Source organism: Ovis aries, chromosome 10 (assembly GCF_016772045.2).
Source record: "Ovis aries strain OAR_USU_Benz2616 breed Rambouillet chromosome 10, ARS-UI_Ramb_v3.0, whole genome shotgun sequence".
Taxonomy (NCBI): Eukaryota; Metazoa; Chordata; class Mammalia; order Artiodactyla; family Bovidae; genus Ovis; species Ovis aries.
Genome location: NC_056063.1, coordinates 36,830,551 through 36,856,502, shown reverse-complemented (window position 1 = coordinate 36,856,502; position 25,952 = coordinate 36,830,551). Strand labels below are relative to the sequence as shown.

General features: G+C 37.0%; 1 protein-coding gene across 3 annotated transcripts in view; it reads left to right on the top strand.

The window, feature by feature from the left end:
- Window positions 1-25,952, top strand: part of RNF17 (ring finger protein 17) — a 115,302-nt gene that overhangs the window by 17,380 nt on the left and 71,970 nt on the right. For all 3 annotated transcript variants that reach the window (XM_060394510.1, XM_042255122.2, XM_060394509.1), the window contains 9 exons: window positions 1,509-1,620; window positions 2,730-2,810; window positions 4,127-4,227; window positions 13,103-13,274; window positions 14,457-14,533; window positions 15,443-15,517; window positions 20,730-21,040; window positions 22,147-22,236; window positions 23,761-23,919. In XM_060394510.1, coding sequence (XP_060250493.1) covers window positions 1,509-1,620; window positions 2,730-2,810; window positions 4,127-4,227; window positions 13,103-13,274; window positions 14,457-14,533; window positions 15,443-15,517; window positions 20,730-21,040; window positions 22,147-22,236; window positions 23,761-23,919 — 1,178 coding nt within the window. The remainder of the gene's footprint in view (window positions 1-1,508; window positions 1,621-2,729; window positions 2,811-4,126; window positions 4,228-13,102; window positions 13,275-14,456; window positions 14,534-15,442; window positions 15,518-20,729; window positions 21,041-22,146; window positions 22,237-23,760; window positions 23,920-25,952) is intronic.

Sequence of the window (25,952 nt, the reverse complement as noted above, 5' to 3'; positions counted from 1 at the left end):
GATGGCATCACTGACTCGATGGACGTGAGTCTGAGTGAACTCCGGGAGTTGGTGATGGACAGGGAGGCCTGGCGTGCTGCAATTCCTGGGGTTGCTAAGAGTCAAACACGACAGAGCGACTGAACTGAACTGAAGGATTGTGCACCCACTTCAGAGCTTCCCTGGTGGCTCAGACAGTAAAGCGTCTGCCTGCAATGTGGGAGACCTGGGTTCGATTCCTGGGTCGGGAAGATCCCCTGGAGAAGGAAATGGCAATACACTCCAGCACTCTTGCCTGGAAAATCCCATGGACGGAGGAGCCTGATAGGCTACAGTCCATGGGGTTGCAAAGAGTTGGACACAACTGAGCAACTTCACTTTCACTTTCAAGGATTGTGCACCCACTTCAGAGGAGGGAGCCCCTACTCAGCTGTAGCCAGTTTCTGCTACGTGTTAAGACATCCCAGTGGTGCCAGGTTATCCATCTCAAGACAAAACAGAAATCTGGAATTTCTTTGTGAAGCTTTCTTATTTTTTAAACATGAAAGCCAAATCTGATTGTACTTTTGTCTGGATGCATATAGTGTCAAATATGGTTGTAAAGTGAAATTTTACTTTCATAAGTAGATGAATCTGTTTTAGGTATCCCAATTTTTTCCAAATTGCCAGTTTTCAAATTAGATCCCCATGTCAAGTATACTTAGGTTAAAAACTCCTGTTTCCTAATTTCAGTAGAGTTTGGTTTAAATAGTGATATGCTTTAAAATAGAAGTGTTCCTTGTTACATGATGCATTGCCTTCCTGATTTTTCTTTAATATTTTGAAACAGGAATTGAATGATGGACTCCTTATGGCTAATGCATTCACATGTTTTCAAGAACATGGATATCCACTTTTTAAGTAATCGAATGTTTAAAAATTACTTTATCATTTCTTCCTACGAGAGTAACATTCAGTTATCATAGTTTCTTCTGTAAGCTGTTTTAGGCTATGATTAACTTATTCACCAAACACAGTGTGCTAGCCAACGTAAGGATATAAAGGTAAAAAATAGGCAAAAACTCTATCATCTATGGACAAGAAATGCAGCTTGCTTTTCATTTGAAATTACCTGGTAAATTTATTACCTCATTAGTCAGGCCTATAAGTACATTTTTTAATAGCTGGCATTTGTGTCTATACTTACTATAACTGAGTTTAAGACAGTTGAGTGATTATCAACATCACTACCGAAAAATGTCAGGGAAGGAGAAAGGATTAAGAAATTAAAGCCCAATTTATACTATAAGCTATTATTTTTAGGAGTTGGTTAAGAAGTTGAATTCTTGATTAAAGTTAGCTTTTATATGAAAGCATGTCTAGTAATGATTTTCCTCTCTTTGCTTTTCACAGGTAATTGAGAACTCATTGTAAATGTCCTTATAAGTCATCATAAGAATTATTTTTAATAGAGTGTAAAAATCAAAATAGAAGATTAAAACCGTTATATTAATGTTGATACTTAGAATAATGTACTTGACATTTTCCAGGATGAGGAATTGTTCTCAGGACTTTGAAAAGACTGCTCATCAACAAACTGTTGGTTTAGAACATTCAGCCTCCACACCCAGGACTGTTTTGAACCCATCAGCTGTAATAGAGGTATGAGAAATGTAATTTATGAAGTGAGATGAAGCCAAACATTTTTACTTTTCTCTAATAGCTTGACTTTCCTGTGCTCTCAAGGGTCCTATAATTCAGATTCTTTTGGGAAGTTTAAAGGTAAACCTGCACTCCTTGCTTCAGTCTCTTATTTTATTCTAAACTATGCCTCAACAATTGTTTTCTTTCCAAGTCAACACATTCTGCCTTTGATCAGCTGTTAGTGCTCTTGATATTTACCTGTATTCCCGTTGAACCTAGTTATTGAATTCAGATTTTATGAAACTTGTATAAAATAGAAGTTTCCAAATTCTAAGTATGATTTTCCAGTTATTTTAATGGCAACTAAAAGACCTAGTGGCACTTACTGATGATGATGTAATTCTTGTTGGAAGATTGAATTTTATCAGTTATGGCTTTTGATAACTTTAAATAATATATTCTTTTAATTGAAGGTTAGAAACAGAATAAATTCCAAAGTGCTGTTGAGTGGAATATTAAGTCATTTCATTAAGGAGATTATTGGTGGGCTGGGGGAGGAAAGGGCACTGTCTTCCGTGTTTAAATCTTTTTTTTTCCCCCATAAGAATTTTCTTTTGTTTTTATCAAGGAATTTCTGTATGTTAATTTTAGTGTTTGTTTTTTTTTCTTTTCTGGCCACACCACCTGGCATGCGGGATCTTAGTTCCCCAACCAGGGACCAAACCCGCACCCCCTGCATTGGTAGCATGGACTCCCAGCCACTGGACCAGCAGGGAAGTCCCCAGTGTTTAAATCTTAACATAGCCTGATTATAATCTTCATTTTCTTAAACTGTTACTGTTTACATGTATTATTTATGATCATGATAATTTTTTTCAGGTAGTTTTGAGTTGCAAAATGGTTATAGGACATAATCCCATTTTTTCAGAAAGATACCTTAAAAAAAAATCTGGAATACTATCAGCAAAACTCTAAAATGTTCATTGTTGCATGTTTTCAGATTGCTGTAATGGATGGTTGCTTTTGTAAACAAAATGGTAGCTTGATGTTTTTCCAACTGTTACAGTCTGTCTAAGCATCTGTTTTTATATTTTGTATTTGTATGTGGTTCCTCTCTCCCTTCTTAGGAAAGTAAAACTGTGGAAGAGATCGATGAAGCATTGAAGATAGCAGGCCAAAATTTTGAACAATTAAGTATTGCTGTAAAAGTAAGCTCTCTGGATGATTACATTGTATCCTAAATTAAGACATGTTCCCTTTTAACCTATATCACTGAAGGTAGTAGAGCTTAGCATGATAGGTAGAGCTTACATATGATAATCCAGTGAGAGAGAATCATAAAAAAGAATGGAAAACTCATGGCCTCCTAGGATTAGTTTCATGCCATCTGTGTTGGCAGCCTGCTGAAACTGAAGCTCTGTTAAGGAGCTATAATTTCTGTTTGCTGTGAGCTGAATTTTTTGTCTTGGAAGCATTGCAGATCACTATTCTTATACTGCTCATTATTTGGCTGTATACTGTTACACAGATTTTTAGATTCTTTTCTTTCTTGGCCCATCAACCCAAGAGAGAGACTTCCCTCATTTTTTGACAGAAAACAAGCTCCTTGCACCTACCAACAGCAAATTCACCACCAAGGCATTCAAAAGATTATAGCTAACATAGAATTTAAGAGTTCAACATATGTATTTGCAGAATACATTTACTGCATCTCATATCCCCCAAATTTTTAACCAGTTTTGGCATCAAATCTAAGTCCAAAATCTCATCTAAGTATCTTCTAAATCAGGTATGGGTGAGATTCAGGGTATAACTCATGCTGGGACAAAATTCCTCTCCAGCTGTGAATGTGTGAAACTAGTAAATTATCTGCTTCTAAAATATTAATGCATTTGTTGAGCAGGCATAGGATAGACATTACCATTTCAAAAAGGAAAGATTAAAAGAAAAAAAGGTCACAGATCTCAAGCAATGAGTCTTTGTTTAAAATACAAGGAAATTTGTGGAATAGTTAACATTTTAATTAAAATATGTGTGTGTGCATATATATATAGGTTTTTTTTGTCTTTAGTGTGTGGCATGCAGGATCTTAGTCCCCTGACCAGGGATCAAACCCATGCTCTCATGCATTGGGAGTGCAGAATCTTAACTGGACTACCAGTGAAGCCCCTAATGTTATATTTTAAGTTTTTATAAATTTAAGGAATCCTGCCAGAGAGAAACTTAGCTGTCCAGAATGATCCATTTCCTGTACTGAGTAAAAGTGATGAGAAGTTCAGAAAACTTAGTGGGTTTTTGCCAATTTTATCAGTACAAAGTACTAACAAAGATGTGATCTTGCTGACAAGAACAAAGATTTAAAGTTTAACTATGTGATTTTTCCCATTTTTATCATCTGATCTCTTCTGTTGTTATTTTGAAAAGAGTCCAAAAAGTACCTTTTACTTTTCAAAATTATGTTGAATAACACAATTCCCACATAATAAAAATACCAAATTAGGTCTTTGTATTATCTTTTTCCCAGATGCTTGAACACATACACAGTCAAACAAAAGAGGAGACAGTCTGTCTTAAAGAGGTTCTGGAGAAGCAGTTTGATCAGCTTTTCACTTCTCTTGATTCCAGGTAGTAAGTTAAAAATATAGACTCAGTGCAACTGAAGTTTTTAACATCAACTTGTCATTTTATTTCTCTGCATAGATTGGAAAAAATTAGTAGATTTTAAACAAGTTTAGAAGGTAATGGGTGGTTCCCTTACAAGCTGATGTTTACAGCTTCGAAATGAAGTTAGGCTATTTGTCTTCTGGTCCCAAAGCTGTTAAATAGTTTCTTTCTTAAAGCAGTTAGCACAGAAAAATGCTATCTATTTCTGAATCCTGTTGTAGAATTTTTCATGTACATAATGCCATCATTTTTTTATGTGTTTATTTGCATCAAGAGCAAATAATAATGATTTTTCTAAACACATACCATATGTTATGTGTTACATATCCATCCTTTTTAAAAATGTTGATATATATGATCTCAAGTAATCTTTAATCACATTTTGCATTTTAAGAAACAGATTCATAAAAGTTGTGATAAATTGGTATTTAGAAATGGTACTTGTCTATTTGACTTTTGTTTCTTTTTCTAATTTCTAATTGGAATGCCCAGATCATAGGTTCATCACTCTGAATGAATCAGTTGATATTCTTTATTCCTTGATATTTATGGTATCTCACATTTGGTATTTATATTATCTAAGTGATAGGTCAGTTCAGTTCAGTTGCTCAGTCATGTCCAACTCTTTGTGACTCCGTGGACTACAGCACACCAGGCTTCCCTTGTCCATCACCAACTCCTGGAGTTTGCTGAAGCTCATGTGCATTGAGTCAGTGATGCCATCCAGCCATTTCATCCTCTGTTGTCCTCTTCTCCTCCTGCCTTCAATCTTTCCCAGCATCAGGGTCTTTTCCAATGAGTCAGTTCTTTGCATCAGGTGGCCAAAGTATTGGTGTTTAAAGGTGATAAGTCATGTGCATGCATCTTAAATGTTTTTAATAGTGGTAAATATACATCATAAAGTTTACCTTTTTAACCATTTAAGAGTATACAGTTTAGTGGTGGGGGAAGGGATGAATCAGAAGCTTGAGATAAACATACACTATTATATATAAGATAAATAAGAAACTACTGTATAGCATAGAGAAATGTATTCAGTATTCTGTGATAACCTATATGAGAAAAGAATCTAAAAAAAAGATTATATGTATAACTGAATCACTTTGCTGTATACTTGAAACTAATATTAATATTAGATTAATAATATTAAACTAATATTAATATAACATTGAAACTCAACTATAGTCCAAAAAAATTGAAATTTAAAAATGTATGGTTTAGTGGCGTACAATAATTTTATGTGTAACTTTTTAAGGACTACCAAATTTTATTCTGTGATGGCCGCACATGTTACTTTTCCACCAGCAGTGCTCAAAGGTTCCAGTTTGTCCACATCCTCACCGACATCCTATTTTCTTTTTTGAAAAGAATAGCCATTTTGAGGATGTGAAGTGGTATCTCATTTTGGATTTTATTTACATTTCCATGATAGCTAGTATTGTGGAGCACATCTTTTCATGTGCTTATTAGTTAACCATTTATGTATTTTCCCTGGAGAAATATGTATTCCAGTCCTTTGCCCATTTTTGGATTGTTTATTTTGTTATTGATGGGGTAGGAATTCTTTATACATTATGGATATCAGTCTTTTATGAGCTGTATCGTTTTCATATATTTTCTCTTCTTCCTGTGGCTTGCCTTTTGTTTGTGGTTTAAAATTTTTTTATTGAAATACAGTATTAGTTTGAATTTGAATTACATTTGAATTACAGTATTAGTTTCAGGTGTACAGCAGAGTGATTCAGTTATACGTATTCTTTTTCATTATAGGTTATTATAAGATATTGCCTATAATTCCCTGTGCTGTACAGTATGTCCTTGTTTTTTATCTACTTTATATATAGTAGTGTGTATATGTTAATCCAAAATGCTTAATTTGTCCCTTCTACCCTTAAATGTCTGTGGGTCTGTTTCTGACTTGTAAGTAAGTTCATTTATATTCCACATAAAAGTGATACATGACACTTGTCTTTCTTTGTCTGACTTTAGTAAGTATAATATTCTCTAGGTCCATCCATGTTGCTGCAGATGGCATTGATTAATACTTTTTTATGGCTGAGTCATATTCCATCATACACATATATCCCATCTTTTTTATCCATTTAAATTATTTCCTAGTCTTGGCTAATGTAAATATTGCTACTTTGAGTACTTTGAACATTGAAGTGCATGTATTGAGTTTTACAGTTTTCATCTTTTCTGGATATGTGCTCAGGAATGGGATTGCTGGATCGTATGGTTACTGTTTTTAGTTTTTTATAAAACCTCCATACTGTTCTCCATAGTGAATGCACCAAGTTTCCATTCCCACTGACAGTATAGGAGGGCTCCCTTTTCTCCACACACTGTCTAGCATTTATTTGTAGACTTTTTGATGATGACCATTCTGATTTGTGGGAAGTGGGATACCTCATTGTAGTTTTGATTTCCATTTTTCTAATAATTTGTGATGTTGGATATCTTTTCATGTGCCTGTTGACCATCTGTGTAACGGTCTTCTTTTGCCCATTTTTTAAATTTTTTTTTGAGCTGTATAAGCTGTTTGTATGTTTTAGAAATTAAGCCTTTGTTGCTCATGTAGTTTGCAAATATTTTCTTCCAGTCCATAGGTTGTCTGTTGTTATTGTTGAACTAAATTATTTAGCTGTGCCAGGACTTAGTTGTGGCATGTGGGATCTAGTTCCCCACCCAGAGATTGGACCCAGGTCTCCTGCATTTGAAATCTTAGCCTTGGACCACCAGGCAAATCCCTCCTTTTCACTCTCTTGATAGCATTCTTTGATCCAAACATGTTTTTAATTTGTGAAGTCCAATTTATCTATTTTCTCTTTTGTTGCCTGTGTTTAGGTGTCATATCCAAGAAATTGTTGCCAAATCTTCAATCATGAAACTTTCACCAACTGTGTTTTCTTCTAAGAGTTTTACAGTTTTAGCTTTTACATATAGATCTTTGAGGTATTTTAAGCTACTTTTTGTATATAGTGTAAAGGAAGGGTCCAGCTTCATTCTTTACCATATGGATATCCAGTTTTCCCAGCACCATTTGTTGGAAAGATGGGTCTTTTTTCCATTGAATGGTCTTGGGACTCCTGTCAAAACTCAGTGACCATGTTTGTGAAGATTTATTTCTGGGCTCTCTATTCTCTTCCATTGGTCCATCTGTCTGTTCTTGTGGCAGTAGGAAACTGTTTTAATTACTGTGGCTTTGTAGCAAATTTTAAAATCAGGATGTGTAAGCTCTCCAACTTTGTTCTTTCTCAAGATTGTTTTGGAAGCTTGGGGTCCCTTGAGATCTCCTGTGACTTTAAGGATGGGTTTTTCTATTATGCATGAAGCATCATTGGAATTTTGATATGGATGGCTTTGAATTGTAAATTGCTTTGGGTATTGACATCTTAACAAATATTAAGTGTTCCAGTTCATGATTATAAGAGCTCTTTCCATTTATTTTGGCTTCATTAATTTCAGCAATGTTATGTAGTATACAGCAAATGTACAAGTCTGTTGCAGCCTCAGTTACATTTATTCCTGAGTACAGTCGTCTTTTTATTCTTTTCGTAAAATGAATTGTTTTGTCAATTTCCTTTTCGGACTGTTCATTGTTAGTATATAGAAATGTATCTGAGTTTTTGTGTGTTTATTTTGTATACTGTATCTTTGCTGAATTTATTTATTAGCCCTACAACTATTCTTGTGACATCTTTATCTATAAGATTTCCCTGGTGGCTTAGACACAATTGTCTTCTGCCTACAATGCGGAAGACCTGGATTCAGTCTCTGGGTCAGGAAGATCTCCTGTAGAAGGAAATGGCAACCCACTGTAGTATTCTTGCCTGGAAAATTCCATGGACAGAGGAGCCTGGTAGTCTATGGGGTCACAAAGAATCGGACACAACTGAGCGACTTCACTTTCTTCTCTTTCTTTCTTATCTATAAGATCATGTCATCTGCAAAAAGACATCACTTTCTTACTTTTTGTCAATTTGGGTGGCTTTTATGTCTTTTTTTGACTAATTATTCTGGCTAGAACTTAAAATAGTATATTAAGTAGCAGTGGTAAACTCTCACACCCTTTCCTTACTACTGTCCTTAGAAGAAAAGCTGTCAGTCTTTCATCAGCCAGTGTAATGTTAGCCGTGGGATTTTCTTATGTAAGTTTTATACGTTGGTGTAGTTTTCCTCAATTCCTCGTTGGAGTATTTTTGTCCTGAAAGGGTGTTGAGACCGTCATATCCTTTTTCTCTGTAATTTGAGAGGATCTTGTGAGGTGGGGGTGGGTTTCTTCTTTCTGTTAATATGCTATATAACATTAATTGATACTTATACTTCATTTCAGGAGTAAATCCCACTTGGCATGATGTATTATTCTTTCATTGTTCTGCTGATTCAATTTGCTAGTATTTTGTTGAAGATTTTTACTTAATGCTCATAAGAGACACCAATCAATAGTTTTCTGGTAGTGTTTTCTTATGAGTTTGGTATGAAGGTGATGCTGGTCTCAGAATAAGCTGGAAAGTGTTTCCTGCGGCTCTTCAGTATTTTGGAGGGGAATTGGTTTTTCTTTTTTTTTTTTTTTCTTTGAATTTTTGGTAGAATTTACCAGTGAAGTCCTCTGGTCTGGGCTTTTCTACAGGGGAAGCTTTTGATTACTAATTCAGTCTTGTTACTTTTTATTGATCTGCTCAGATTTTCTATTTCTTCATGATTCAGTGTTGATAGGTGGTATGTTTGTAGGAATTCGTCCACTTCATCTAGGTTATCCAATTTCTTGGCATAGTTATTCATAGCATTGCCTTAAAATTTTTTTAGTTTCTGTAAAATTGATTATAAACGAAACTAGTGGAGGTGATAGAATTCCACTTGAGCTATTTCAAATCCTAAAAGATGATGCTGTGAAAGTGCTGCACTCAATATGCCAGCAAATTTGGAAAACTCAGCAGTGGCCACAGGACTGGAAAAGGTCAGTTTTCATTCCAATCCCAAAGAAAGGCAACGCCAAACAATGCTGAAACTACTACATAATTGCACTCATCTCACAGTCTAGCAAAGTAAAGCTCAAAATTCTCCAAGCCAGGCTTCAGCAATACTTGAACCATGAACTTCCAGATGTTTAAGCTGGTTTTACAAAAGGGCAGAGGAACCCGAGATCAAATTGCCAACATCCACTGGATCATCAAAAAAGCAAGAGAATTCCAGAAAAACATCTTATTTCTGCTTTATTGACTATGCCAAAGCCTTTGACTGTGTGGATCACCACAAACTGTGGAAAATAGTTTAAGAGATGGGAATACCAGACCACCTGACCTGCCTCCTGAGAAATCTGTATGCAAGTCAGGAAGCAACAGTTAGAACTGGACATGGAACAACAGACTGGTTCCAAATAGGAAAAGGAGTACGTCAAGGCTGTATGTTGTCACCCTGCTTATTTAACTTCTATGCAGAGTACATCATGAGAAACACTGGAATGGAAGAAGCACAAGCTGGAGTCAAGATTGCTGGGAGAAATATCAATAACCTCAGATATGCAGATGACACTACCCTTATGGCAGAAAGTGAAGAAGAACTAAAAAGCCTCTTGATGAACGTGAAAGAGGAGAGTGAAAAAGTTGGCTTAAAGCTCAGCATTCAGAAAACTAAGATCATGGCATCCGGTCCCATCACTTCATGGGAAATAGATGGGGAAACAATGGCTGACTTTATTTTGGGGGGCTCCAAAATCACTACAGATGGTAACTGCAGCCATGAAATTAAAAGATGCTTACTCCTTGGAAGGAAAGTTGTGACCAACCTAGACAGCATATTCAGAAGCAGAGACATTGCCAACAAAGGTCCTAGGTCTAGTCAAGGCTAAAGTTTTTCAAGTAGTCATGTATGGATGTGAGAATTGGACTATAAAGAAACCTGAGTGCCAAAGAATTGATGCTTTTGAACTGTGGTGTTGGAGAAGACTCTTGAGAGTCCCTTGGACTGCAAGGAGAACCAACCAGTCCAACCTAAAGGAGATCAGTCCTGGTGTTCATTGGAAGGACTGATGTTGAAGCTGAAACTCCAAAACTTTGGCCACCCGATGCGAAGAGCAGACTTATTTGAAAAGACCCTGATGCTGGGAAAGATTGAGGGCAGGAGAAGGGGACAACAGAGGATGAGCTGGTTGGATGGCATCACCGACACAATGGACATGGGTTTGGGTGGACTCCGGGAATTGGTGATGGACAGGGAGACCTGGCGTGCTGCGGTTCATGGGGTTGCAAAGTGTCAGACATGACTGAACAACTGAACTGAATGCCTACTTTATTTTTTATTTTAGTAAATTGATTCTTTTAGTAAATTGATGCTTTTCTAGGCACTGTTTCTAAAATTGGTGAATTTTAATCTCAAAGAACCATCTTTTGGTTTCATTGATTTTTCTCTATTTTTGCCTAGCTATTTACTTATTTCCACTCTAATCCTATTATTTCTTCCTTCTGCTACCTTTGGGTTTAGTTTGTTATTTTGGAGTTCCTAAGGTATAAACATAAAGATTGAAGACAGAAGAAGAAGAGGGTGGCAAAGGGTGAGATGTTAGATAGCATCACTGACTCAATAAAATGAATTTGAGCAAACTCTGGGAGATAGTGAAGGACAGGGAAGCCTGGTGTGTTGCAGTGCATTGGGTCGTAAAGAGTCGGACATGACTTAGCAACTGAACAACAGCAAAGGTGTAAAATTATGTTGGTTTGCGATGCCTTTTTTAATATACTTACAGCTATATATTTATTTCTCTCTCAGATCCAATTTAACTGTATCCCATAAATTTTGATATTTTGATTTTTTGTTTTCATTTGTCTCAGAATACTCTCCTTGTGTTACTTTTCTTTGATCCATTTGTGTTTAGGAGTATGTTCTTTAATTTCCATGTATTTGTGGAATTTCCAGTTTCCTTCTGTTATTGAGTTCTAGTTTTCATTCCTTTGTGTTCAGAGAGGATACCTTGTATACATTGTCTTTTAAAACATATTGTCTTTTAAGACTTGTTTTCTTTTTTTAACCTAACATGTGGCCTAACCTGGAGTATGCTACCTGTATGCTTGAGGAACCTTTTTGCAACCTTCTTGGGTGGTCTCAGTTCCTCTTGCTGCCTGAGTGCCAAATTAAGTGAAAGGGTTTTTCAGGCAGCCCCCCTTCCCCCCCACCCCCACCACCTCCTTGCTACCCCTGCACCCCCGCCACAAAGTAGGACATTGCAAAGAAGGCAGTGGCACCCCACTCCAGTACTCTTGCCTGGAAACTCCCAAAATCCCATGGGTGGAGGAGCCTGGTGGGCTGCAGTCCATGGGGTCGCAAAGAGTCGGACACGACTGAGCAACTTCACTTTCACTTTTCACTTTCATGCATTGGAGAAGGAAATAGCAACCCACTCCAGTGTTCTTGCCTGGAGAATCCCAGGGACGGGGGAGCCTGGTGGGCTGCCGTCTGTGGTATCGCACAGAGTCGGACACGGCTGAAGCAACTTAGCAGCAGCAGCAGCATGCTCCCTTTGGAGGAAAGGAATCAGGAAGTATGCTGCTGTCTCCAGACCAGGACTGCACCACACTGAGGAAAGGTCTGGGAAAAGGACAAGAAATGAAATGTCCTGCTGATAAAGAAAGTGGATTTTTTTCCACTGCACATTTGTGTCATTGCTGTATACCTTTGTCCATTCTCCAGTTCTAGAAGGTTATTGTAACCAATTCTTAGCTGTCATTTGACATCACCATTGAAGAACAAGGACTTCGAGTCTCCTAGTCTGCCATTTTGCTAACATCACTCCCTGGGCATGAATTTTGGGGAGAATCATCTGAAACTTATCAAAATGACCATTTATCTCCTAAATAAATGATTTTCATAAATTGTATATGTAATTGCTAAAAATTTTTTGGAATACTTCTTCACCTGCAGAGCATGTGTGTATGTTAGTCATTCACTTGTGTCCGACTCTTTGCGACCCCATGGACTGTAGCCCACCAGGCTTCTCTGCCCTTGGAATTCTCCAGGCAAGAATACTGGAGTGGGTTGCCATGCCCTCCTCCAGGGGGATCTTCCCAACCCAGGGATTGAACCTGGGTCTCTGGCATTGCAGGCAGATTCTTTACCATCTGAGCTATCAGGGAAGTCCTTGTAGAGCCCGTGGCACATTCTTATTACTCTTCAGTGTGGCAAATTCCCCGTTTTTGAGGCCAGATTTGATTTGAGGAAGTCATTTTATTCATTTACAAGATGAATAAAATGAGCAATAATTTTTGGTACAAAATATCTTAATTTCCATAATAAAGTAATTCCACTATAGGTACAAAGAATTTTTGAGTAATAAAGGAATAACTTCAGTTTTATAACTGATAGCTTTGAAGATTATAGTTAATTGATATCTAAGTTTTGGTTTGGTGAAGTCTGTTTTAAAGTCTTATTTCAAATTCATGTAATATGTATCTGCCTATGAAATTTTAAAATGTGTAGGTAGATCCTCGTGAGAAATGAATACAGATAGACTTTGTAATGGCACAAGTGACTGCAAGATAGCCAGGATTCTCTTACTTTTAAAAGTGGTAGATTCATCTAGGGTTTGTCTTACCTCTGCAGTTCTGTGACACCTGTATCTGGAACATAACTATATTCTTCTACAAAAGTTACTTTTTCTCTGGTTACATATACATAGCTTTCAACTATAATAGATTTCAGTTCAGTTGAATGTCTCATGAACCATATTAAAATTTAAGTTCATGAAACTGAAATTACCTTTTCAGTACTTTTGAGTTATGATACATTTGCTTTCATAGAATTGTTTATGAAATATTGAAAAATAACTTAATTTTAAATGAAGGAAGAAGAGCCTGTGTGAAGAGTTAGTGAGAAATACAGACAATTATTTATCAAAAATAATAGTGACTAAAAGCTACATTGAAGCAAAAAAAAGTGATTTGGATGCAGCTATGAAGATAGCAAGAGAATTAAAATCTGCACCTTCTCTAAGGATATATTGTGACCTAAATCAGGTAATTTTAATAGTTTGTAATGTGAATTATTTCTGTGGTAGCTTACTTTACCTGCTTTGGAATATGATATCTAAGACTTAACTGCAAGAATTTGCTTTTCAGATTATCCTAACTTTGGCATCAATTTAGAATTCTTAGGCATTTAAATTCTAAGATAAACATTAATAACTTTGTTTGACCTTTTATTACTATTTGCCACTTAGGGAAAGGGTGCAGTAAAGTCTTTATAACACACAATCTGAGAACAAATAGGATGGTATTAAGTCAAAAGTTGTTTCTAGGACACTTGAATAAAAAACAAGAACAAATAAGAGTAGCAAAATAAGTAGGACTCTGTTTTTATAGACAGGTATGACTGTCAACTCTTAACTTAAAAATTTATCAAAATGCTGTTTAAGTTTTACTCCCAACCCCCGACTCTGTGAGTCAGGATACAAGGTGCTTCAACCCTGTCCTGTCATCTAATCATGTGCCTGGAGTTGGGCAAAAATAGAAACATGTTTCTTGCTAAATTGTTTGCCGGGAAAGGGTTACCATCAGTCCTCTTTGCTAATTTCTGTCTTGTTCCCTTGAGGTATAGATCCTACTCTATTGTCTTGGAATCTTCAGGATCTCATTCCCCACAGATAATCAGATGTTCGGAGTGAACTAAGGTGTAAAATAGAAGCTCTTGGTTTACCTGCTTCCAAAGTCTTGAACTTTTAAAGTTTTTGAACCGTTTTACTTGACCAGGCCTCCATCTAGCTGTAGTTACAAGAACAGTAGTAGTCTATTCCTGTGTATTACACATGAAACATTAGGAGGAGAAAAAAAGTAAAATTTGGTCTTCACCCTAGTTAGCCACATTAGGAAGATGGGGGCAGAAAAAGAGAGAGAGAAACGTTTGAGGACAGCAGTGCAGGCGCACAAGTGTGATCAGAATTTCCCCTGATTGTGTAGCTGTATCCCATTATTAATTAGTTGTTATCATTTGTTGTTATATCTTAATACACATCTCCAAAAGATTTTAAATTTCTTTGGGGAAATTTGCATCCCTCCCTTTGCTTGCCTAAAATCAGACCCTGAGCACATTAATGAAATACCTAAAGAGTATAGTTTTTCCTCTGAAATCTTACTCTGTTTCAATAGTATTTGTAACAAAACAAAATGCACATACGAGCAATACTTCTCTTTTGATTCTAGATTATCCGGACTTTGAAGTTAACATTTGAGAGTGACTTGTCACAAGTCAGCTCTCTAAAACTAAGGACGTCTCCCAAGTAAGTAATTGTAATTCATATAAAAGTAATCTATAATTCAGAAGAGTCTGATAAAATTAGAATCTATATTTATTAAAATAACAAGCAATTATAAATTGAAAATTTGAGTAAAAAATATTTCCCAGATTAGCATCCAAATTAAGTGTGATTTATGAATTTAAAAGTTGTTTAAATGCTCTTTCAGAGTTTTTCAGTTCAATTCAGTCACTCAGTCGTGTCCGACTCTTTGCAACCCCATGAATCACAGCACGCCAGGCCTCCCTGTCCATCACCAACTCCCGGAGTTCACCCAAACTCATGACCATCAAGTCAGTGATGCCATCTAGCCATCTCATCCTTTGTCGTCCCCTTCTCCCCCTGCTGCCAATCCCTCCCAGCATCAGGGTCTTTTCCAATGAGTCAACTCTTCACATGAGGTGGCCAAAGTACTGGAGTTTCAGCTTCAGCATCATTCCTTCCAAAGAACACCCAGCATTGATCTCCTTTAGAATGGACTGGTTGGATCTCCTTGCAGTCCAAGGGACTCTCAAGAGTCTTCTCCAACACCACAGTTCAAAAGCATCAATTCTTCAGCACTCAGCTTTCTTCACAGTCCAACTCTCACATCCATACATGACCACTGGAAACACCATAGCCTTGACTAGACAGACTTTTGTTGGCAAAGTAATGTCTCTGCTTTTGAATATGCTATCTAGGTTGGTCATAACTTTTCTTCCAAGGAGTAAGCATCTTTTAATTTCATGGCTACAGTCACCATCTGCAGTGATTTTGGAGCCCAAAAAAATAAAGTCTGACACTGTTTCCATTGTTTCCCCATCTACTTCAGAGTTTTTAATGTTAGCTAATTTTTATTAGAGAAAGTAATAAACTTACATTAGAACACTTTTTATGCTAAGTATTTAATTTTAGGTTGAATATGAATTGCAGTGAGATCATCTGTATGTTCAACAGTATGGGAAAGATTGAATTTGAGAATTCAACACGGTAAGTATAAGAATGGCAACATGCCGTTAGTGTTTGATACGGCCTAAGGGACAGAAATATTAGATCAAACAAAAAAATTGATCTTTATGTATAGAACAGACTTTTGGACTCTGTAGGGGAGGGAGAGGGTGGGATGATTTGGGAGAATGGCATTGAAACATGTATAATATCATATAAGAAATGAATCGCCAGTCTAGGTTCAATGCAGGATACAGGATGCTTGGGGCTGGTGCACTGGGATGACCCAGAGAGATGGTGTGGGAGGGGGGTTCAGGATTGGGAAGTCATGTACACCTGTGGCAGATTCATGTTGATGTATGGCAAAACCAATACAGTATTGTAAAATAAAAAAATTGATCTTTAGTATAATGTTGATTCAAAAGTTGAAAAATAATGTAAGGGCAAAATGGTTTCTGTAAATTAATGCTACATAAAATATTTAAAAATTAAAAGACCTAGAAAGGATTAGTATCCAATGATGTATGTCATTTTTGAGATTCATTTATTCAGCCAGCGTTGAACACTGATGTACTAGCCTCTAAGTGTTGAAAAGTGAAAGTGTTGACTCAGTCACGTCTGACTCTTTGCAAACCTATGGACTGTATAGCCCTGTCAGGCTCCTCTGTCCATGGGATTTCCCAGGCAAGAATACTACAGTAGGTAGCCATTCCCTTCTCCAGGGGATCTTCTGGACCCAGGAACTGAACCCGTGTCTCCTGCATCTTCTCCATTGGCAGGCAGATTCTTTACCACTGAGACATAACACCCTAGATACTGAGATTTATGCAGAGAAGTTACAGTAAATAAAGAATGACATATGTAAATAGTAAAGTACATAATTGCTTTGATAGTAAAATGTGCAGTCTAATGGAGATGCAAAAGAAGGGAATGATCAGTTTTTTGCAGGGTACCAGGAGACTTGGAAAGAGCAGATTTGATTTTCCCCCATTCGTGAAAAATGAGTAGCAGTTGAAAGGGAGAAGAGTAGGGAGGCAGCATCTTAGCAGAAAGACATTTATGGGCAGTGAGATAGTATACTGTGTTCAGGAACCTGCATGTAGAATATTGTTTGACAGAGGATACATAGAGGCTTAATCTAAAAACTTTGTATGCTCTGGTGTTCTTTGAACTTTATTTCCTAGACCTGTGCTACCCAGTATGGTAGCTGCTAACCATGTGTGGTTATCTAAATTTAAACATAAATTAAAACTAAATAAAATGAAGATTTTAGTTCTTTGGTTGCACTAGCCACATTTCAGGTGCTCAGTAGCTATATTTGGTTCAGTTCAGTCACTCAGTCATGTCCGACTCTTTGCGACCCCATGAATCGCAGCACACCAGGCCTCCCTGTCCATCACCAACTCCCGGAGTTCACTCAGACTCAATGTCCATCGAATCAGTGATGCCATCCAGCCATCCCATCCTCTGTCGTCCCCTTCTCCTGCTCCCAATCCCTCCCAGCATCAGAGTCTTTTCCAATGAGTCAACTCTTCACATGAGGTGGCCAAAGTACTGGAGTTTCAGCTTCAGCATCATTCCTTCCAAAGAAATCCCAGGATTGATCTCCTTCAGAATGGACTGGTTGGATCTCCTTGCAGTCCAAGGGACTCTCAAGAGTCTTCTCCAACACCACAGTTCAAACGCATCAATTCTTCGGTGCTCAGCCTTCTTCACAGTCCAACTCTCACATCCGTACATGACTACTGGAAAAACCATAGCCTTGACTAGATGGACCTTAGCCGGCAAAGTAATGTCTCTGCTTTTGAATATACTATCTAGGTTGGTCATAACTTTTCTTCCAAGGAGTAAGTGTCTTTTAATTGCATGGGTGCAGTCTCTATCTGCAGTGATTTTGGAGCCCCCAAAAATAAAGTCAGCCACTGTTTCCACCGTTTCCCCATCTATTTCCCATGAAGTGATGGGACCGGATGCCATGATCTTCGTTTTCTGAATGTTGAGCTTTAAGCCAACTTTTTCGCTCTCCTCTTTCACTTTCATCAAGAGGCTTTTTAGTTCCTCTTCACGTTCTGCCATAAGGGTGGTGTCATCTGCATATCTGAGGTTATTGATATTTCTCCCGGCAATCTTGATTCCAGCTTGTGTTTCTTCCAGTCCAGCATTTCTCATGATGTACTCTGCATAGAAGTTAAATAAGCAGGGTGACAACATACAGCCTTGACGTACTCCTTTTCCTATTTGGAACCAGTCTGTTGTTCCATGTCCAGTTCTAACTGTTGCTTCCTGACCTGCATACAGATTTCTCAGGAGGCAGGTCAGGTGGTCTGGTATTCCCATCTCTTAAACTATTTTCCACAGTTTGTGGTGATCCACACAGTCAAAGGCTTTGGCATAGTCAATAAAGCAGAAATAGATGTTTTCTGGAACTCTCTTGCTTTTTCCATGATCGAGTGGATGTTGGCAATTTGATCTCTGGTTCCTCTATCATATTGGACAGTGCAGCATATTTTCATTATCGTGGAGGATTATGTTGGATAGCACAGGTGTAAATAATAGCCATTAAAAGATTTTCAGAATGAAAGTAAAAGTACTTAGGTTACATTTGTAAAAGGTAACTCTAGTGACCATAGAGAATTTTTTGGAAGAATATGAGGCTGGAGCTTGAAGGATGGCTTAGGTTATTATATGACCTAGCATATAATATTATATATTATATATATATATATATATAATATGGCTAGCAAATAAATGATGAGAAACCAAATGTAGGTCGTAGCACTGGAAAGGAATAGGTAATGACAAATGCTAAAAAAGGAAAAGTGGTGAAACTTAGTAATCGTTTCAGTGTGAGGAATGAGAAAAAGGGAGACATTCCAATGATTTATAGGTGTATCTTTGGTGACTGAGGTGATGAATTGTGGTGTTACTTACCAAGATTGGAAATATACAAAGAAAAGTTGGGAGGGGAAGATAGTGGGATATGCTGAGTTCCTGTTTTTTACTAGGTATCTGGGGAGAAACCTCTGGAGGGGAGTTAGAGGATTCGATTCTTGGTTTAGGAGTAGTCAGAATATAAATGGTTTAGAAACTCCCCAAAGAAAATAAGTTTATTCATTTGAAGATGGTATGGCTCCTCGAGAAATCATCCTTCAAGAAGCATCACATTCATTACTTTGGGGAACTAATGAGGGCCTGGCCCACAGCATTACAAGCTCAGAAACAGACTTGAGCATATCTACTCTAAACCAGGTAAACTCATGTAAGCCAAGTTCACAAAACTAACACATGATCCGAATGCCAGTTTATTAACTTAAGGGACAGATAGTGTTATCACAGGGACTATTAACAGAATACTTATGTTGGCATTCTTTTCCAATAACCAAACAGACACAGAAAGCCACATCATCAGAAGTTGCTTCATGGTGTTTTTGGACTAAAGGGAATAAGATATATCAAATAGCTGTGAAGAGTGTTGATACTAGTCAGCCTGCTGTGTTCCTTGACCCCACAGGGAAGACCTCACCAGAGGCCTCAAGTACTAGGCCTTTGGCTCGAGTCATCTTGGCCACACATGGACCCCTGGCCCCTGTATACCTCTGTAACTTGACTTTCTGCACTTTCATGGATGATCATCCTTTCCAGTCAGTACATTCTTCTAGATGTTTTCATAACTTGAATATGGTTACTGTCAAATATTTTTGATACCAAAAGGTATTATCTTTAAGCATCTGTACTGATCTTGCCATAGTTTTAACTCAGAAGTCTTTTAAATTTCTCCCTAGATTTTAGGGAAAGTATCACTCTAGCCTGCCTCTGCTGATGACAGGTGGTAATTAAAGAATGGGTTTGCATAGTGAAAACAGATATTGAAGTGGGTCAAGGAGAGCGACCTAGAAAAATATTAAATTTCAAGACAGGGAAAGAGTAACTTACAAACCAAAGGAAACGAAGAGGGAACTGGGAGAGTGATACTCTAGAAGTCAAAGGAGGAGAGGTTTGTGAGGCAGGAGTTGGTTGACAGTGTTAAACGTAAGGTCAGATAAGAGTTGTATAAAAAGAAAAGTTTTAGATTACAAAGTTGTGTACATATATGTATACTTAGGAGGTGTTTGGACCTTTGCTGCTAAGTCACTTCAGTCGTGTCTGACTCTGTGCGACCCCATAGACGGCAGCCCACCAGGCTCCCCTGTCCCTGGGATTCTCCAGGCAAGAACACTGGAGTGGGTTGCCATTTCCTTCTCCAATGCACGAAAGTGAAAAGTGAAAGTGAAGTCGCTCAGTCGTGTCCCGACTCTTCGCGACTCCATGGACTGCAGCCTACCAGGCTCCTCTGCCCATGGGATTTTCCAGGCAAGAGTACTGGAGTGGGGTGCCATTGTCTTCTCCGTTTGGACCTTTAGTCAACATGTATTAAGAGACAGATAAAATAGGTCTGCTGAATTCAGTAGGCTTGGTAGGTTCTTATTTCTGATTTCATTTGGCTTCTTATATGGTGATCTGTGAAAAAGCTAAAACCTTCATGGGTTAACTAGAATAAAGGCTTCTGAGACTCAATCTCATTTCTTTGATAGAATTTCTATACTTATAGATTAGATAGCTTTAATCTGTGTGAATTTGTAAAGATAAAAAAAATAAGGGATGAAGTGAATAATCAGCTGCAGGTTAGTGGCTGTTGAATAATCATACCCAAAGGATTCAGACTAATCATCATTTTAACCCTATATGTAGGTTTCTAGAAATTGTCTCAGGATTGTACCTCTCAGTGCTTCCTACACTTTATTTTTAAGCTAATGAATTGAGAGAAATAATCTTAGCATAATTTAAAATCAAACACCAACGCCAAATCAAAGTTTGAACAATTAAAATTGAAAACCATATCCGCTGTTCTTTTAGGATCAGATAGTTGTAACATGACTATGGCAAGTTCTTTCTTCAACTTCTCAGTGATTTTCTGTTGTTTTGACCTTTTAAAGCTTGTGGACTTCTTGGGAATGGGCAGAAGTTTCTTTTGGGATAACGGGAATGTCGTAAAATGAAGTTATAGTGATGGTTACACAACTCTAAATTTAGTAGAAATTATCGGATTTTATAGTAAATTATTTCAGTGTTGCTGTTTTTAAAAATACCCATGGGACACCTGTACATCTTTAACTCTTTGTATGTATGTGTCACAGTACTGTCATGTGGAAAGGAAATGGTTTTAAAGTAAATCTAAAAAATTATGATTTAAAGTAGCCTCTGTATTTTTAAACAGATGTGATCCTCAAGAAAGTGAAATGGAAAAGAATGGTCACAAGAAATACAATTGTAAAAAGGAATTTTCTTACGGTGGTACATACCTATCACTAGAAAAGAAAAAGGCTGACATTTCTGTCCTAACTAATGAAGCCCCACTGACTTCTTCACAATGGGAAAACAGTGACATGGATTTGGAAGCTGACTTCCAGCCACAGAAAGAGGTTGTTGCAGCAACACTCCCTAAAACCATTGCTGCTCTACCTCAGGTGGGATCTAGCCCTGATGTGATCATTGAAGAAATTATTGAAGAAGAAGAAAACCTGGAAAGTGAGTAAAAATACAAAAACAGGGAAACAATAAATCATGTCTGGAATTGGAAACAATATTAATACCTGTTTGTCCCTGACCTTAACAAACCATATGTCTATTATCTTACATCTCATTATGAGTAAAGCTGTTGATCCCATGCCACTCCTTTCACATTTTCCAAAGTTAGGATATTTTTTAATTTTAATGCAATAATATAGCTAAACTCTAATATTTGGTTTAGTCAGTGTATTTGACTTTTTAGCATTCCACATCATGAAGTCGTGAAGTTGTTCAGTCATGTCCGACTCTTTGTGACCCCATGGACTCTAGCCCACCAGGCTCCTCCATCCATGGAATTTTCTAGGCAAGAGTACTGGAGTGGGTTGCCATTTCCTTCTCCAGGGGATCTTCCCAACCCAGGGATCAAACCCGGGTCTCCCGCATTGCAGGCAGACGCTTTACTGTCTGAGCCACCAGGGAATCAGCATTCCACGTGCAAATCTCTATAAAAGATGAAAATACTATAAGTAAGTGCTGTTAGTAGAAGCAGTCTGATGACTTTGTTCTTAAATTTAAGAAGAGAATATCCTAAATTTTTGTCCTGAGATGCAATCCTTTAAAAAAATTAACTGTCATGAATATTGGGCTTTGCTGGTGGCTCCAATGGTAAAGCGGGAGACCCGGGTAACATATAGAAGCATCTATTTGGTAATGTTTAAATGTATCTTGATTGTTTGATTAGATTTCTAGTGTTGGTGTTCTCACCATCAACATCAGTGAGATACTGCTGGGTGTAGTTATACTGTCAGTTGTCTTTAGGGCCACTTTCAAGAATCAGCTTTGGTTTTCTCCTCCCTGCCCCCACTCCCAATCTGTTCCATTGGTTGACTTCCCAGAATGATACAAAAAAAAAAGACAAGCTGTTTTTTCCACTATATTATTATCATTGCTTATCTCAGTAAGTTAAGAAAACTATCAGGACTTTGCTTGCTGATACATAAGGGTCTTAACCAATCCAGTATTTCGCCAAATTTAAGTAACAGCTTCTTATGCAGTGTGTTAAGTATGGCGTTATCAACATAATAAACCTAACACAGTTGCCTTTATTTCCTATTTTGATGAAGCATGCTTCACAGATTATTTTGTTGAGACACCTAGATATCCAACAAAGCCTCTTCAGAAAAAGTCATCTGTTTCTTTTGGATCAAAAACAGGTACTTTAACAACTCTGAACTTGAGGTAGCAGAGTTTGATGTATATAAAAATGTTATATATAAATTTATATAAAGTATAAAGTTATATAAGTAACTTACAGAGAGTGAAACAGTGAGTAAAATGAATTTTATTAATAACTAAAACTTTTTTTTTTTTTTGCTGTGCTGCATGGCTTGTAATATCTTAGCTTCTCCACCAGGAATCAGACCCAGGCCTATGGCAGTCAGAGCTGTTAATTCCTAACCACTGGACTGCCAAAGAAATTCCCAAAACTTCTTTTTTAATGTTAAAAATCCTGGCTGTTATTGGCAAAAACATTTCTGAAATTTATAACACTTCCCTCAGCTGTCTCCCCAGTAACACATACTTATTGCTTTACCTTATCCTCAATATGGGTGTTATTCTTCATGATCTGTATTGGATAGGTAAAATGACCTATTTGTTCAGTTTTTTATCTTGTATCTATACTTCAGTTCCTCCTAATCACTTTTACTAGATTTATTAGAACATCTGCATTGTTTAAAAATTAAATATATTAAATACCCTGTGACCCTTTTCCCCTAATCTACTTCTGTTCCATTTAGTCTATTCCTCCTTTCTAGAGTTTCTTTATGCATATTTGAACAAACACATATATATTATTTTTCTCTTAGGTTTTGTTTTTGCACATAAAACATAGCTTGCCATACACACTGCTGTGTTCTTTCCCTTCCTTTCTCTTTTTTCTTTCTTTTTTTCTTTTTCTGTTTTTGGCCATGCCATGCAGCACATGGGATCTTAGTTCCCTGACAAGGGATAAAACCTGTGTCCCTGGCAATGGAAGCATGGAGTCTTAACCACTGGACTGTCAGGAAAGTCCCTTAATTCCTTCCTCAACATTATACTCTGGAGATCTTTTCATATCAGTAAAAACATTTGGCTTCATTACTACTGTATGAAAAAAGTTTCTGTCTTTTTTATTCTACCCCACCCTTACTTCCACCAAAACATACACATCTCCCTCTAAATGCTACTCACTATGTTGGTTTTCCCATACATTTTTTCATACTTGGTGAGATCTAGGAGTCAAAGCAGCCATGAGCTAATTATTGGTTCCTTTAGTTTAGTGTAGTTTATACAAGATTTTTGTAGCAATACTAGAAACATCATTGTCATTGGGGTTCTGAAGCTCTAATTATGTTTATGAATAAATTCTGAAGTGTTGTTGTAATGCCGTAGGTTATAGCATGTACTCTGACTCTGGTACCTAACTAACTTAGGTACCTACGTGAACTTCAGTTCCACTTATTCAACATATTTTGCAAATGTTTACCGTTCAGGTTGCTAAAGAAATCATTGTGAAAGTGGAATTTATTTGTCATTTTGGTTACTATTTGAGATTTGGGTTACTCTTTTATGAGGCCTAAGTGTTCTAGAGTTCGCAGTGCTACAGGACACATCCTTTTAGAAGATACTGCATTCAATTTTTGTGAATTCTTTCCTAACTTTTGGTTTATTAATGTGGTTTGAAAATTCTCATCCAGGTTCTCCAGAGCTAGTTTTTGTAAGCCATGTAATACATCCATGCCACTTCTACATTCGGAAGTACTCACAAATAAAAGATGCAACAGTATTGGAAAGGAAGGTGAATCAGTTTTGCAATAAGAATTTACACCTTGATCCTTCAGATGTTTTGGAGCTAGGTAATGAAATACTATTTCAAGTTAAAATATAAAGTTTAGTTAAATACTTGGCAACTCATGTAGACTTTTTATAATACAGATTTGATCAAGCATAAAGCTTTTGGAATTATTTAACATAAGCTAAATTTTATTTAGGTAAATAAGCTAAATATTAATTTTTTTGCTCAGAGGTATCATAGTAGTAGTATTATGGTATACAGTATACATAATTCAAATGTTTTTAATACATATCATTTGCCAAGTTTAATTGGAGTCATAGTAATTTGGAACTTGCTGTCTTTTTTTCATATTCTTTTCCATTATGGTTTATCACCAAATATTGAATATAATTGCCTGTGTTCCCACTAGGACCTTGTTGTTTATCCATTCTGTACGTGATAGTTTGTATCTGCTAACCTCAAACTCCTACTTCATCCCTCTCCCAGCCCCCCTCTTCCTTGGTAGTCACAAATCTGTTTTCTAGGTCTGTGAACCTGTTTCTGTTTCACTAAAGTTCACTTATATCATATTTTAGATTCCACATATAAGTTATATATATCATGAGGTATTTATCTTTGTCTGACTTACTTCACTTAGCATGATAATCTAATCTGACCATGTTGCTGCAAATAGCATTATTTTGATCTTTTTATGGCTGGGTAGTGTTCCATTGTATATATGTACCACATCTTCATCCATCCATCTGTTGATGGACATAAAATTGACTGTTGAGTGAAATATACACAAAAACTCCATTATGGAGTATTGTGAGATTTTTTTAATTATAAAATCCATAATGGGTTAAGTAATTTGTCTCCTTATCTCTAGAGAAAAGTATTTCTCTAAGTGTTTCTTGTAGTGTGCATATCATCCCTTGCTATCCACATGTGGATGTTGAAGATGTCATTGAACATCTGAATGAGATAGATGCAGGGCAGTGCATCTATTTCCTAGTGCCACACAGAGGGTAGCTGATAAATTTAATCAGTGCATCTTAATTTGCCGTAAATTAGGCTTTCATTGGTAGCTCAGCTGATAAAGAATCTGCCTGCAATGCAGGAGACCCCAGTTTGATTCCTGGGTCGAGAAGATCCCTTGGAGAAGGGATAGGCTACCCACTCCAGTATTCATGGGCTTCCCTGGTGGCTCAGATGGCAAAGAATCCGCCTGCAATGCAGGAGACCTGGGTTTGATCTCTGGGTTGGGAAGATCCCCTGGAGGAGGGCATGGCAGCCTAATCCAGTATTCTTGCCTGGAGAATCCCCATGGGCAGAGGAACCTGGCGGGCTACAGTCCATGGGGTCACAAAGAGTCAGACACAACTTAGTGACTAAGTACATACAGTACAGGCTTTGATTACAAATATCTTCTTTATAGTTGATTAAATATGATTATACTCTGTAATGAAGCTGTGATTTATTAGTAGAGCATTTTCTCATTCTATTAATATCATTCAATGCCTGTATATAACTGATATCAAAAAGTACTGTATTATCTGTTCAGCTTTTTTTAAAATTTTATCTGTTCAGCTTTATATTTGTTGCTGTTGTTGTTTAGTCGCTAAGTCGTGTCTGACTCTTTGAGGCCTGATGGACAATAGCCTCAAGGCTCCTCTGTCCAGGCAAGAATACTGCAGTTAGTTGCCATCTTATTCTCTTAGGAGATCTTCCTGACTGAGGGATCGAACCTGCATCTCTTGCATTGGCAGGTGGATTCTTTACCATTGAGCCATCAGAGAAGCCCCAGCTTAATATTAGTAGTTCTTTAAAAGTGTTGCTAATTCTCAGCTGATCTTTGTAGCTATCAGAATATCAGAAGATTAGAATCATCATATACTTCTGATAAAATGAATAATAATTTTTAAAGTTAAAAACCGTTTTTAAATTATGAATGTCTAAGGAGGGAAGTATAGTGTTAAATATAGTTAAATTTTTAATGATTGCAAATAATTCTCTAAATTTAATATGTATATAAAAGAGCTCAGTTTAGTTTCAGAAAATATTCTAAGGAAGTCAAAATATCATTCTTTAAGTTGTCAAGGATAATTATTTCAA